The sequence below is a fragment of the Enhydra lutris genome, unplaced genomic scaffold (assembly GCF_002288905.1).
Source record: "Enhydra lutris kenyoni isolate GAN:26980312 unplaced genomic scaffold, ASM228890v2 scaffoldscaffold13, whole genome shotgun sequence".
Taxonomy (NCBI): domain Eukaryota; kingdom Metazoa; phylum Chordata; class Mammalia; order Carnivora; family Mustelidae; genus Enhydra; species Enhydra lutris.
Window position 1 is genome coordinate 38,679,656 of NW_019154097.1, and position 13,610 is coordinate 38,693,265.

At 64.5% G+C, this 13,610-nt stretch overlaps 1 protein-coding gene across 2 annotated transcripts in view; it reads left to right on the plus strand.

The window, feature by feature from the left end:
- The first annotated feature begins 309 nt into the window (after positions 1-309).
- The window catches only part of LOC111146429 (vav guanine nucleotide exchange factor 2), a 161,131-nt gene continuing 147,830 nt past the window's right edge, over positions 310-13,610 (plus strand). For both annotated transcript variants that reach the window (XM_022501979.1, XM_022501978.1), the window contains exon 1: positions 310-625. In XM_022501979.1, coding sequence (XP_022357687.1) covers positions 422-625 — 204 coding nt within the window. In that variant the 5' untranslated portion in view covers positions 310-421. The remainder of the gene's footprint in view (positions 626-13,610) is intronic.

Sequence of the window (13,610 nt, forward strand, 5' to 3'; positions counted from 1 at the left end):
CCACTGCTCCATGGCGCCCGCGGCGGCCGCTCCGCCGGGCGGGGCAGGAGCGGCGGCGGCCGCGGGGCGCCCGGAGCGCATCATGCGGCGCCCGGAGGGGCGGGTGGCGGGGCGCTGCGGCGGAGGGCGGCGTGGAGCCCGGCCCGGGGCCCGGGGGCGCCCGCGCGTGTGAGGGGGTCCCGCGTGCTGCGCGGCGCCCACCCCGCGGCCGCACGTGAGCGGGAGCGGCGGCCCGCGAGGAGCCGGAGCCGGAGGAAGAGGAGGGGACGCGCGGCGGCGCAGCGGGGACCCCGGGCCGCCCGCGCGAAGCCCCGCCCCGGCCACCGAGCCCCGTGCGCGCGGGCGGGATGCCCCGCGGCCGCCGCACTTCGACCCGAGCGCTGCCCTGAGCGGGGCCGGCGGAGCGGCCGCCGCGGGCGCCATGGAGCAGTGGCGACAGTGCGGCCGCTGGCTCATCGACTGCAAGGTCCTGCCGCCCAACCACCGGGTCGTGTGGCCCTCGGCCGTGGTGTTCGACCTGGCGCAGGCGCTGCGCGACGGCGTCCTGCTCTGCCAGCTGCTGCACAACCTCTCCCCCGGCTCCATCGACCTCAAGGACATCAACTTCCGGCCGCAGATGTCCCAGGTGAGGGTCCGGGCGCGCGGCGGTCGCGGGGCCGGAAGGGCGCGCCCCAGAAGGCGCGAAGTTGACCAAAGTCCCCCCAGCCCGGGGCGCGCCGCCGCCGCCCGTGGGCACCGCCGGGAAGCAGCCCGGGAGGGTCTGCGGCGCCCGGCTGAGGGGAGACCCGCCGCTGCCGCCCCCTCTCCCGTCCCTCCCGCCCCCAGGGAGCCCGGCACGCCCGTGTCCTCGTTGGGCGTCGTGTCCCCCGGCTCGGTGGCCTGGTGGCGGGACGTGGGGGGCCCGCGGGGCGCGGCCCGGGGAGCCGGCGGGCGCGGAGCCGTCGCCCGAGGGTGGGAGGGAGCGGGAGGGCTTGGCTGGCCGCCTCCGCTTGGACAGGGCCCGGCCGCTTGCTCCGAGCCGCAGCAGCCCCCGTGGCTTCGGCAGCACCGTCAAGTGTGGCCTTTGTCGTGGCCGAGGCGTGTGGCAGCCGGCCGGCAGGAAAATGTCTGCGCAGCCGGCAGGAGCTGCTTGGCTGCCCCCTTAATGGGAACTTGGCGAGGACTTGAGCAGAATGAAGCTCGGGCCGGCCCTCCCCCAGTCACACAGCTCGCTCCGCCTAGCTCCATGTGAAGGGGTCCTGGGCGCCCAACGGGGGCCAGCCCTGTCCAGGATCGACCTTCCTGTTAGCCCTGTAGCCCCTTCCTCTGTGGCCCACGGCAAGTCCGCGTGGACAACAGCGATTCCTGTGTGACATCGGAAAACCCACCAGGGAGAACGGGGGATGGAGTGAGTCACAGCTTTTCCAGGCTGGGCTGCACGGCCTCTGCCCTTTGGCTGGGACTGCGTTTCCAAGGAGATGAGGGCATCCCCTCCTCCAGGGAGGAAGGGGGGTGGCTGCTGACAAAGAGGAGCCCTGAGAGGGGAGGGGGCTGCTGTCCCACTCAGCGATAACAGCTCAGGACCCCGGAGGCAGGCAGCCTATTGAGGGAGCCTCTGCGGTGCAGGGGTGCGGTCTCAGGGCTCCCCCAACACCGGCGCTGTCCTTAGGCTCTCTCATGCCAAGGAACCCGGAGTTCCCCGGGCCAGACGTCCTGCTGCATGGTGCTTTCATCAGTCCGACAATCCCTTCCTCCCCTCTGTCCTCTGCTGGGGGTGGGGAAGGGGCTGGGCCGGAGACACTGAGGACAGGAAGGATTGCAGAGGGCAGAGCCGGCCACAGGCGGGAGGGGCTGCCCAGGCTGGCTCCCGGCGGGCTTCCTGGCTGGCTGGCGGGGAGGCTGGGGCTCGGGACATAGCCTGGGGTGGGCAGGTCCACACAACGGAGGCTGGGCCTGGCTGGCCTCTGGGTCTCGGGGCTGCCCTTTCCCAGCAGGGGTTTGGGCAGGGCAGGGGAAGCGGGGCACCCCGGCTGTGCAGGTGGCTTGGCTCAGCTGCTGTGCTGGAAGTACAGAGACATCCTGGGGTCCCTAGAGCCGTCGATGGGGCAGCAGCCCTGACAGCAGCACAGTCCCTTTGAGCCCCCCGTGTCACAGCCTGGGTGAAGGGTGTCAAGGGGGACTCGGTGCTAGGGAGAAGCAGCCGGGCGAGCATCTGTGTGTCTTCGTGGACGTGTGCTCGCTGAAGCCTGGCACCGTCACCTTCTAGGTAGGTGACCACCTTTGGGGCCTCAGTTTCCCCATCTGTTTAATGGGAACAGCAACAGTAGTTTCCTTAATGCCGCCCGCTGAGGGTTCCCCGAGGTTAAGACGGAAACGTCCTCAGTGCAGCGCAGAGCTGGCGTTAGTGATTCTAGGTGGGTCCTCGGACACTGGCAGGGACCACTGTCTTGGCTGAGGCTGAGGGCTGCTCTCCCTGACCTCAGCCCACCGGTCATCTTGTAGGGGTTGGGGTGGGTCACCCCATCTTTGTTTTTCTGTTGCCGTGAGAACCTATATTCGTTGGGTCTATGCCTTGGCTCCGTCTGTATATTCACAGTTAAGAAAATCATTCTCTTTGGCAGGTCTGGCCGTGCCGGGTTGGGAGAAGAGCCCGGGGGCCTCTCTGTGTGGCCGGTCTCTGTGATTCAGGGAGCTTACCCTCCCTAGAGCGGGGGATGAAAGATGTCCTGTTGGTCCCCAATGCTCGGATCCCAAGGACAGTGCAGGCTTCCCTCTCTCACTGGGGAGGCCGCGCCGCTCCTGTTTCATAGATGAGGCCGCTGACGCTCAGATCCGGTGGCCTCAGGTCACACAGGTCGGAAGAGGGGAAACCAGGCCATGAACTTAAGTCTCCCTCGTAGGATTGCTGGAGCGAATTCGATTCTGCAAGCTTTCCTCGAGCCTCTGGCTGACTTTCGTTCCGTGGCTCCTGCCACATGTCTGCTTCCACGGGGAGGATGGGGTGCACGGTGGGTGCCCATGTTCTGTGGCGAGTCCGGTCTGCAGGGCCTTCCGGCCTCCGTGGTTCTGGAGAGCCGGACGCCCGTCCAGCCCGGAGGCCTCCATGTTGTCCCCTTGTTCCAGAAGGCCGTGCTGGCTTCTCGTGGTGACATCCTGTTTTCAGAGCATAGCGTTTGGAATGTCCCTCACTCTGAGCTGACCTCAGCTGGGTTATTGGCCCCAAAGGAGCGTAAGACCATGTGCACTTACCGGGCATCTGCTGTGAGCAGAGCCGGAGGCTGGGAGGTGTTCGTGCAGAGCGCCGGGAGGCCCCTCCGTCGTGCCCTCCTGGAGCTGGCAGGCCGTGCTTTAATTTTTTTTTAAATCCAAAATGCCTGGAAGTCACCTTGGGTTTAATTAAGATAATTAGGTACGGCCGCAACCGCTGATCCTAACGAGAGGTCCCGTGTGTCGGGAGCAGCTTTGGCCGTGGACGTCCTGAGGTTGCTGCCGCCAGCAGAGAGTCCCTGCGCTCCGTCCGCGGTCTGAACCTGGAGGGCACCACCCACCCGGCCTCTTGCCCACAGCGCCCCAGCAGGCCTCCTCCCCGGAGAACAGATTGGGAAGCCTGGCACCGGGGTCCTCGCAGGGTAACTCTCCTGCCTGCGTCTCCCATCCCTGCCGCAGGCCTGTTGCTCCCCACTCCCGTACCTTTGCGGTCAGCATCCATGATGGCTGTGCCCTTGCTGGTGGAACTCCCCCTCTCTTGGCCTGGTTCTCCCTGGAGGAGCTGCTCTAGAGGCCCCTCCTCCAGGAAGCCTGCTCTGGTTGCACTCTCTTGCCTTGCGGTATGGCGAGCCTGGCTGTGGCCCCCGTGTGCCAGGGGCAGGTCGCTAACCCTGCACTTCGGGTGCTTTTACTCCAGCCAGCACGTGGGGACCACGCTCTTGCTGCCTCCTCTGCAGAGCTCCGCCTGGAGGGGGACTGGGACGAGCCCTTCCTCCAGGATCTCATCTCGGGGGCTTCCGAGGCAGGCTTTGTGCTTGGCGAGGGGCTGGGGCCGCGTGGCCGGGGTCCTGCTCTCATGACGCTTCTGGAAGAGCGAGGGTGTGGAGGTGTCGCCCAGATGCCCTGGGCTGCAGAAGCGGCCTGCAGGTGCCCCCAGGTGTTCGGGGCTGCTGAGGACAGGCCACCGGGGCCTGGGCCCTGAGGCGGAGCCGTGCGACACCAGGGCAGAGCGCAGCACCGAGGAACCCCTGCTTCTGTGGAAACAGGAAGCCTCTTGTCCTTTTCCAAATTTTGGAAAATATCTCGGACTTTCAGAAGAGCTCCACGTGGCTCGCCCCAGTGCAGGTGAGGGGAAATTTGGGGCCCCACGCCGAACGTTTCAGTGCGTCGCCTGCAAGACAAGGGCCTTGTTCTCGGTGAGCGCAGCTCGGCCTCTCAGCCCCGTCTCAGGCGTTACCCACTCACGTGTCCCCGGACATGCTGGCTCAGCAGAAGGGGAACTGGAGGGGCGCTGTCTGCGGTCCTCCTCAGCCCCTCAGTCTGGGGCAGCTCCGCAGCCTTCCCTCTGTGCCGTGACCTCGACACCTGCAGATTCCAAGCACCCTTTGTGGCAGAGCGTCCCGCCGCTGGTCCCTCCATGTCCCTCGGGACTGGAGTCGGGGTGTGCGCCTGCGGGTGGACCAGCGACGGTGCCTCCGCTCCGGCTCCTGTCCTGCGGGTGGCGTGTGCAGCCTCGTCCCAGGCGGTGTCTGCCTGTCCGCTCCGTGGTGTCGCTCTGTCCCCCGTCGTCCAGGGCTCTTCTCTTGAAGGGATCTAGGGCAAAGTGCACCTCCAGTTTTTCCTTCCCCTCTCTTCCTGCCAATTTGCATTATAATTTCCTGTTTTATTCCGCGGGTTGTAATCTGTTACTGTCGTTTATTTCCACGCTCGCGTTTGACCCGGAACTGCTTCAAGGCAGCTGCTATGCATTTTAAGATGTTCCCAGCAGTTCTTTTTCCTTCCCTTCCCTTCCCTTCCCTTCCCTTCCCTTCCCTCCCCTCCCCTCCCTTATCCTTTTTCCTTTCCTTCCCTTCCTTCCTCTTTCTTTCCTTCTTTCCTTCCTTCCCCCTCCCTCCCTTCCTTTTCCCTTTTTTCCTACCTTTTTTCTTTCCCTCTTTCTTTCTTCTCCTCCTTTTTTCTAGATTTTATTTATTTATTTGTGGGGGGGAGGAGCAGCAGGGGGAGACAAGCAGACTTCCTTGCTGAGCTCAGAGCCCGGCTCTGGGCTCAATCTTACGACCCCGATTTCACAACCTGAGCTGAAATCAGGAGTCGGATACTTAACCGACTGAGCCACCCAGGCACCCTGTGTTCTCAGCTACTTTCTGGAGCAAGATGTCTTTTTGCATTCTTCTCTGTCCCAGCTCAGGAGTCAGCCCTGTCTCTGAGGAGCTCTGGTCCGCTCGTGGGGAGGGGTGCTTAGAAGCCAAGATCTGGCTGCTGGTGTGCACACCGCCATGGGCTGTCTCTGCTCCCCGCGGCCCTTCCGCGGCCCTCGCAGTGGGAGCTGGTGCTCTGTGTGTGTGTGTGTGTGTGTGCGCGCGGGGCGGGGGGCACAAGTGTAGATGGGTGTGCTGTGTGCACGTTTCTCTTTGTTTTCTGTCTGTATCACGGCTGCCAAATAGAAACACATGAATTCCTTCCGTATTTCAAAACCTCTGGTGATCCGGTTAAAAAGGTAAAAAGAAATGCATGATGTTAATTTTAATAACACACTTTAACGAACCCTTGCCTTCTCAGCAGGGTGATATGGCCTCCAGTGTGGCGGAAATCAATTCTTTGGAGGTGAGGAAATCATGTTCTTTTTACGTACAGAGCTCAGATGTACACAGAGTACAGGACAGACACACGGTACCTCTGGCATTGGGGCGTCGTATGGGAGGTTGACCATGAATAGCGCTCGGAAAGGCTTCTTAGGGGTGAAAGTGGAGAAATGTGGACTTCCCTGACCGTGGCTTTCACATGTGCAGGGATTAAGGCTCTGAGTGGGCCACCCGGGCCTGGGCTGGTGGCCGAGGCCAGTGTGCCGGGGTCCCATCTTTGGTGCTGGCCTGACTGGCTGCAAGGGACCCTGGGCTGTGTGTGGGGGGGCCTGAAGCTTGCGTGTGGGTTCATCAGGCAGGGCCCATGGGCATCAGCGGCCACGTCATGGGAGGGCACTGCCTGGCCGCGGTGGTTGGTGCATTGTTTGTGGCTTTGGTGTTGCCGGGCTGGGCCGGAGCCTGGAAGCTCTGCATTTGCTGGGGAGGCCACCTGGGCCCTGGATGTGGGTGTCCCCGTGCAGAGAATGGGGGCTCCGCTGAGCCCGGGGTCCTGCGTGCAGGCAGCAGCCTTGCTGGAGGCCTGATGAGGATGTGTAGCCACGGGGAGCCCCCACCCCAGTGCCTCATTCAAGCTCTTTCTTGCACGAGGTTAGGGTGGCCAAGGGTGTCCCCACTCTGGAGAGGGACTCTGTCATCTTTCCCAGAATGGCGGTGGGTCCTGCTCTGGGCAGTGGGCAGCATCACGTCCTCCAGCCTCTTCCTCCTGGCCTCGTGTCCAGGCCACGTCTGTGTCCCTGGCTTCGTGGCTTCTAGGGGTGGGATATCCGGGACAGACAGCGCTTGTGGGACCGGGGTGGCGGGGCCCTGGTTTAGGCAGGGACCCAGACCCGAGTCTGGCAGTTTTGCCGGGTGGGCCTCTGTCCTGACTGCCCCTTGAATCTACCCCCGTCTCCTGCAGCGCCCCAGCTGACCACCAGCGCCCCGCTCCCAGAGCAGAGGCTGGCACTGGTCTTGTGTCAAGGACCAGATGGTAAATATTCTGGGCCTCGCGGGCCAGACAGGCTCTGTCATGACCGTTCAGCTCTGCCCTCCTGTGCGAAGGCAGCCGGGCTGATCTGGAAACGAGGAAGTGTGGCGGGGGCCAGCAAACTTTACGGAGAATGAAATTTGAGTTTCATGTCATTTTCGTGTATCACGAAATATACTCTTTTGATTTTTTTTCCTTTGACTGTTTAAAAATGTGGAAACCTTCCTTAGTTTGTGGCCCATACAAAACCAGGGGGTGGGCTTTGCCTGCGGGGCTAAGGGCCTGTCCTGGGGCCTGGGAAGGAGACCCGGTCCCTGGTCCCCACCCTTCCAGAGTTTGCTGTCACATCTCCATTTGTATCCAGGGCCCTTGGACGTGCTTGGTAAGGACAAAGCTCTCTCCACCTGCGCCAGAAGTTGGGCTAAGTGCTGGGGGCCGGGACCTCATCTCCTCCATGGAGGGGTTGTGGTGGGGCTCGGCCCTCAGCCCCATCTCACAGGAGAGGCAGCAGGGGGCCACCGGGGCTGAGTCCCCCAATGTCTGGAATGGCGCGGACATTTGCTGGCCTCTGGAGGGGCAGTGGGGGGTCCACTGCCGTCGGCCCCTGGGCTGCAGTGGGGGTCTTCGTGGCGCAGGGTCGTGGGCTTGGCTGAGCCCTGGTCTCCTCGTCTTCACAGGGGATGCCCGTGACCACCTTGCAGGCTGCTGGGAAGATTTGGTGGGAAAATGTGGGCCTGGCACTGTCCCTGCCTCACATCTGGCCCCATAAGTCTCCCTCCCCAGGCCTAGGTGGCCGGCGTGATCCTGCTGGCTGGCCCAGCCTCCTTCCCTGGCCAGTGGGCCCCACCTCGCCTCTGGCCGCCCAGCTGCAGCAGAGCCTCACGGAGATTAAGAGAGGGTGGGCGGCCAGCGCCTGGATTGGACCCTCCCTCCTGCCTCCATCTTCATTTACCCTTCAGCCCCGGGGGTGGGTGGTGGCTGGGTGATGCCCAGACAGATGGAGGATCCTTGGCCCAGGAGCACGGGGCCCAGGACCGGATGGCAGCCCTGCCCCTTCCTCTGTGGGTGACCTTGGGTGCCTGCTGGAAGGGTCTCAGCCCCTTTCTCTGCTGGTTCCGTCCCAGGAGCTCCAGTGCTGGACGGTGCAGGAGGTGGGGACAGACGTGTGATTTGCTGTCCCATCTTTGGGGGCTGTGTTAGTTCTTATCAGATACAGATGCTTGGATCCTGGAGGGAAGGGACTGTGGAGGGCTTCATGGAGGAGGTGGCCCTTGAGATGGCCTTGGAAACTGGATGCCTTTGGGTAACTGAAGGGTGGAGGTGGGTGGTTGCTGCAGAGACAGGCCCCCCAGGTCTTCTAGATCGTAGCTGCCAGCTGGGCCCTGTTCTGGGAGGCTTGAGTCCCTGGCCGCCCCAGTGTGACACCGGGTCGGGCACTTAACGGAGAGGCCGAGGCGGCTGCCTGAGGTCCCACGGCCACGTGGAGGTTGAGGCCTCTTGCCAACCTGCAGCTGTCCCCTTCACCTGTGCCCGTCGCTGGGAGGGAACTCTCTGTGTCACTGGCACGTTTGCTCTCACCTGCCCGTGGGCGTTGGGCGAGAGCGGCAGAGACCCCTGACTCTGTGTCCCTGACCGTCTGGAGGGGGGCTCCTGGAGAAACAACATGGTGTTTCCCGACGCGGAGGAATCGAGCAGGCCTGCGAGTGGAGGCTTCCTGGGGAGGTGAAGGAGTCCTCAACGTCCTGGGGGGAGGTCTAGTGCCCGGGAGCGGACGCTCCAGCCGCCGCCCACCGCCTGTGCCACGGGGCCCCAGCTGCGTGGGACGAGCCCCTGTCCCCTGCCCCGACAAGGACTGCCCCGCTCAGGCCAGGGCAAGCCCAGGGGCAGCCAGAGGAGCCCCGAGCCTCTGGGCTCTCAGCCAGTAGCTGCTCCCACTGTTTCGGTTTCTGAATCCAGAAGATAAACAGGAACAACAAATGCGTGACCGCCAAGGGCGGCGGGGCTGAGCTTGAACTGCCCCTGGGACCCCAGGGTGGGGGGCACCTCCCTGTTCCATGGGCTTCATGTGCCCGTCTCCGTAGAGGTCATACAAGGGCTTCAGTACACCTGCCTGTCTGCCCCCTGTCACCTTCAACTTGAGCCTGGGAATGCTCCTGTGGTTTGCCGTGTTTTGGGCTTCAGGCCTCACAGAGGAGCGGCGTCCATGGTCCCGTGCGGGGCCCGCCGCCTGTCCTCCTGTCTGTCCGCTGGGCTCTTCAGCCTCCAGGTCTTTACAGGAGTGGGGGGCCCCATGTGCGGGGAGGGGCGCCTGCCGGTCTCCTGCTGTCTGCCTCCCGGTGCGCCCCGAAGCGTGCGAGGTCCTGCTGTGGCCTGACAGGTGTGTCCCTGGCACGTGGAAGGTGGGCGGGCGGATGCCAGAGGGCGTCCCTGGAGTCCCTGTGTAGGTGGGCAGTTGGGGTTCCAGGCGTCCGCTTGCTTCTGTGCTGGCCCCCCTGTGCCCCAGCCCTGCTTCTGCCTGGTCTCGTCCCTGAGCACCCCTTCCTTTCCTGGGGACACACGTTGCACCGACATTCACTTGATTATCTAGCTGTGTCCTAGACACAGGATGTTGCCAGGGGCGGGTGGTGTGGCCCCGTGGCCCCAGGAGGGGGGCCTCTGCAGAGGTGCAAGGGCGAAGCCACCTGCCAGGGTCCCCCTCAGAGACCTGGGGCCCCGCCAGCCCCGGCCTTTCTCACGCCAGAGCTCCAAAGCCCCCGTCTGGCCTCTCTGGCTTGGCTTCCCCGTGGGGGCCGGCTGTGGTCCGTGGCACGGCTTCTATGAGCTTTGGCACCTGGGGGTGGCGGGCTGTGTGCTGGGAGGCCTCAGTGTTGCCCCAGGAACAGGGTGGTGCCCTGGTGACCCTGGTCATGGCTAGAGCAGGGACCGTCCCAGCTTTTAACTGTACAAGCGGGTGTCTGGTTCCGGGTGTCACCACGTGTCCCGGGCACACAGGACACCTCAGGAAGCTTTTGTCTGTTCATACCCTGTGTCAGGCCCCTGGGGTGGCAGAAGGTTCTGGTCCCCGTGCTCATGGCAGCCACATCCTGACACCCTCCCTCCCCGCCTTGCCCTCAGCTCCTCCCACTCTTAATTTGCCCCTCCACGCCCTGGATGGGGGGGCTGGGCTCCACCCCCCAGCCCCCGGCTCATCTGGCCGCGGGGACAGGAGCGAATGTCACAGACGGTCCTTTCAGGGAGGGACGAGACCACTGCGATCTGAGCTGTTCTCCTCTGTAGATGACGGGCTTCCCATGAGAACTGACTCTGGACCATTCGGTTTAATTTGTTTTTGGCCCAGAGCTCAAAGGAAGCAGGCTTGCAGCCGGGCAGTGGTGTGTGACCGGGCGCCTGGGGGCTTGCCACATGGCTGCTCCCCCGGGCCTCCATGCTCCTGGCTGCACAGGGGGCCGGGCTCCCCCTCCCTCGAGGTGTCCGGGCACAGTCAGGGTGGGCGAGGGCTCGGGGCTGGTGTCCTGGCTTCCCTGCTGACCACGGTGGGCCCTCGTGCTGCAGTGTTGTGGGGTCTCAGTTTCCCCCTCTGTAGGATGGGTGTGAAAACTGGCTTCCTTCTCAGTGGACGAACAGGCAAAGGCAAACTGTGTGGCTGAGCCTCAGAGACATTGTGCTGGGGAGGGAAGCTGGACTCGAGAGCATGAGGGCCGGGGAGGCTGACGTGATTCCGGGCTCGCGCGTGTCGGGCACAGGTGGCAGCTGGGCTGGGGAGAGGGCCCTGGACCGGCTGCTCACGGTATGGCCTTGTGTTTGGGGTCACGAGGCTCTGGATCCAGGCGCTGGTTGCACATCATGGCGAAGGAACAGAATCGCTGATGGTAGATTTCGTTATGTGTCTTTGACCACAGAAAAGTCGCATCCCCTTGTGGGGCTGGGAGGAGTCTGTGGCAGGTGAGTGCACACCCTGGGGACGTGCCCTGGAGCCCTGTGCTGGCCGTGGTGGGGACCCACAGCGCCACCATGTGACTCTCGAGGGCCCTGCATGCCTTTGCCCATGGCCTCCCCCTTCTTTAAGAGACATTAAAAGTCCTACTTTTATGACCGGGTTGACATCAAGGTCAGAATACTAATAGCATATGTTTGAATATCGTCGTTGAGCTCGCACACATTTGGGTCCCTAAAAGGCCCTAAAAGGCCTCCCACGTGGCTCATTTCTCGGGCCCCTTCTTGGGTGGGTGCACCCCTGGGTGCACGCTGCTCCAGGACTCAGGGCGCTGGGACGGGCATTCCTCGAGGTGCCTTCCCTCTCCAGGAGTGAGGAGTCAGGGAAAGGCTGCCCTTGCTCCAGGCTCTGACTCAGTGCCTGAAGCAGGGTGGCCCGGAGAGCTGGGGCCAGGACAGATGGGTCCAGGGAGCCCGTGAGGCGTTGGGTGTCGGTTGTCCCCCCGGAGCATGGGACTGTCATTTCTCGGCGCCTCCACGGGTGGATGGGAGGAGGGCTCATGGGGCATCCGAAGTCGCCCCGTGAGCTAGACGGAGTCCCGCGGTCCGGGTGTCAGGAGGAGGGTGGGGGGTCTGCGCGCGCGTCCTCTCTCTTGCGCAAGCCGGCCGGCGCCTGCTGCGGGAGTCTGCGCTCTGGCTCACGCGTCGCGTGCCTGCCGCCACCCGGTAAAGGCAGGAGACCCGCGGTCCCGGGGCCACGATGGTGTCCGGGAGCCCACGCAGAGGAGGCCCCGGCGTTCAGTCAGGATGTTGACTTTCTCCGTGTCTCTGGGAGAGCCGGTGTCCCCACGTCGGCGGCCGCGCTCGTGCAGCCTCCCTGCCGCCCCTCCCGTGGGTCTTCCCGCCCGCCCGGGGCTCCTGCCGGTCTCCCCCACGGGGGCCACGGGGGCCAGACGCCGTGTCTGGGAGTGAATGCCGGAGTCGGCGAATCCAGGCCGTAAACCCCGCCGTCCGCAGGCGGCGTGTGCGCACCTGCTCCGGCCCCGCAGGGGGTTCGGAAGCCCAGCCGCATTTCTGGGGCTCATTTCTGGAGCTAGGCGCGAGTGTGGACGATTCCGAGGGGACGCTGGGGTCAGGAGGCCAGGTGCGGTCTGCTGTCTGTGCTTTGCTGTCCGGCCAGAGGCTCCCGTCTCCGAGCCTGCCCGCAGTCCAGAAAGTCTGGGCGATGCCGTCCGCCTCCCGTTTTGGGGCTGGCGTCCACTCTCCTGCAGGTGGCGGAGGGCTCCGGGCTTTGCCTGTAGAGCTCTGCCCACCCTGTCTCCTTGTGGGGAGCCCTGGCCGCCCCCTGGCCAGCTGGTGCTGTTCATGCCAGGGACCACACTGTGAGCCAGCGTGGGGGTCCCTGGGTCCCTGGATCCCTGTCCCACGCCCTCCCTCCTGCCTGAGCCTCTGGCTGGTGGTGCTTGTGTCCTGCAGGGTGGGACACAGCCCTGGCCTGGGCGCCCGGCGGAGCAGCTCCGGTACTCAGCCTTTCTGTTGCTTTGCCCTGCGGTGGTCCCGGGGACGTGCAGGCCAGCGCCCGGACCCGGACTGCCTCTGGGTGGTGGGCCAGGGATCCAGCCGGCGTTCCTTGGGCATGACGTGTCACCTGCTGTGCCGCGCCTGCGCTGGGCTGCTCCCGGGCTGTGACGCGTGGGTGATGGTAGTCACAGTGCTGAGGTGCGTGGTGGTCACAGACCTGGCCCTGGCGGAGGCCGGCCCGGAGAGCGGAGGCCATTGGCAGCCGGTGGAGAGCCGTGGAGGCTGAGGCTCAGGGAGCGCGGGAGCTGGTCCACATTCGCAGGTCGGGGATGGACGCGGGACTCAGACCCGTGGCCACCCGCCCACCTGTGGCCCCGGCACCCTATCCCACGTGGCGCCCTGGGGCTCCTGAGTTGTGTGAGCCGTGGGAGCCTTCGACGCCCTCCCTCAGCCGCTCCCGCGCCGCAAGCCGCTGTCTTTTTTTCTCTTAACTCGTGTGTGTACTGAATTTGTTTTGTTTCTCAAAAAAAGAGAAGATAGAATGTTCCCGTACCACTACCTCCTCATGCAAATAAACCTTGGGAGAAATTGGCCTGCCGTCTCTCTGGGTGCATTTTGTGGTAATTTAGCTGCGTAAATGGAGCATCTGTTTGCCAGCCAGGCTGCAGGGCAGCAGAGCTGTGGCCGGCAGGAGAGTTGGGGCAGCGGTCCGTCTGCTGCGCGGGGCTCGGGACCCAGCCATGCCCACCCCCTGCCCCCGCACATGGAGCGGCGCTTGGCCCCGAGGACCCCCGTGCCGGTGACACGGTGCGGGAGGCCGGAGCCTTTGTCCCTACCCTGCTGGGTCCGAGGGCAGCTGCTGGTGTGCGTGGCTCCGCGTGGCCGGGCTCAGGGGAGAAGCCGTGTCTTTGCAGCCTGCGTGGGCCTAGGAGACCCTTATCCATGGGCTGCCCTGTCTGTGTTTCCTCCTCCAGCTAAAGAAGGGCCGTCGTGGTGGCATCAGGAGCCAAGCTGGGCCCGAGCTTGGACCTGCCCCACCGCTGATGTGGCCACATGCGTCCCTGGACATGCTTCTCAGTGACCCCTCCCCTGCCCCCCGCCCGCATCCCAGTGGGCTCACCTGTGAAACGTGCTGCGGTGTGAGCAGGCGAGGTCCCCAGAGGCCTGGGAGCCTGGGAGTCGGTCCCTTCCTGTGGCACGGACGCTGCTGCGGTGTGAGCAGGCGAGGTCCCCAGAGGCCCGGGAGCCTGGGAGTCGGTCCCTTCCTGTGGCACGGACGCTGCTGCGGTGTGAGCAGGCGAGGTCCCCAGAGGCCCGGGAGCCTGGGAGTCGGTCCCTTCCTGTGGCACGGACGCTGCTGC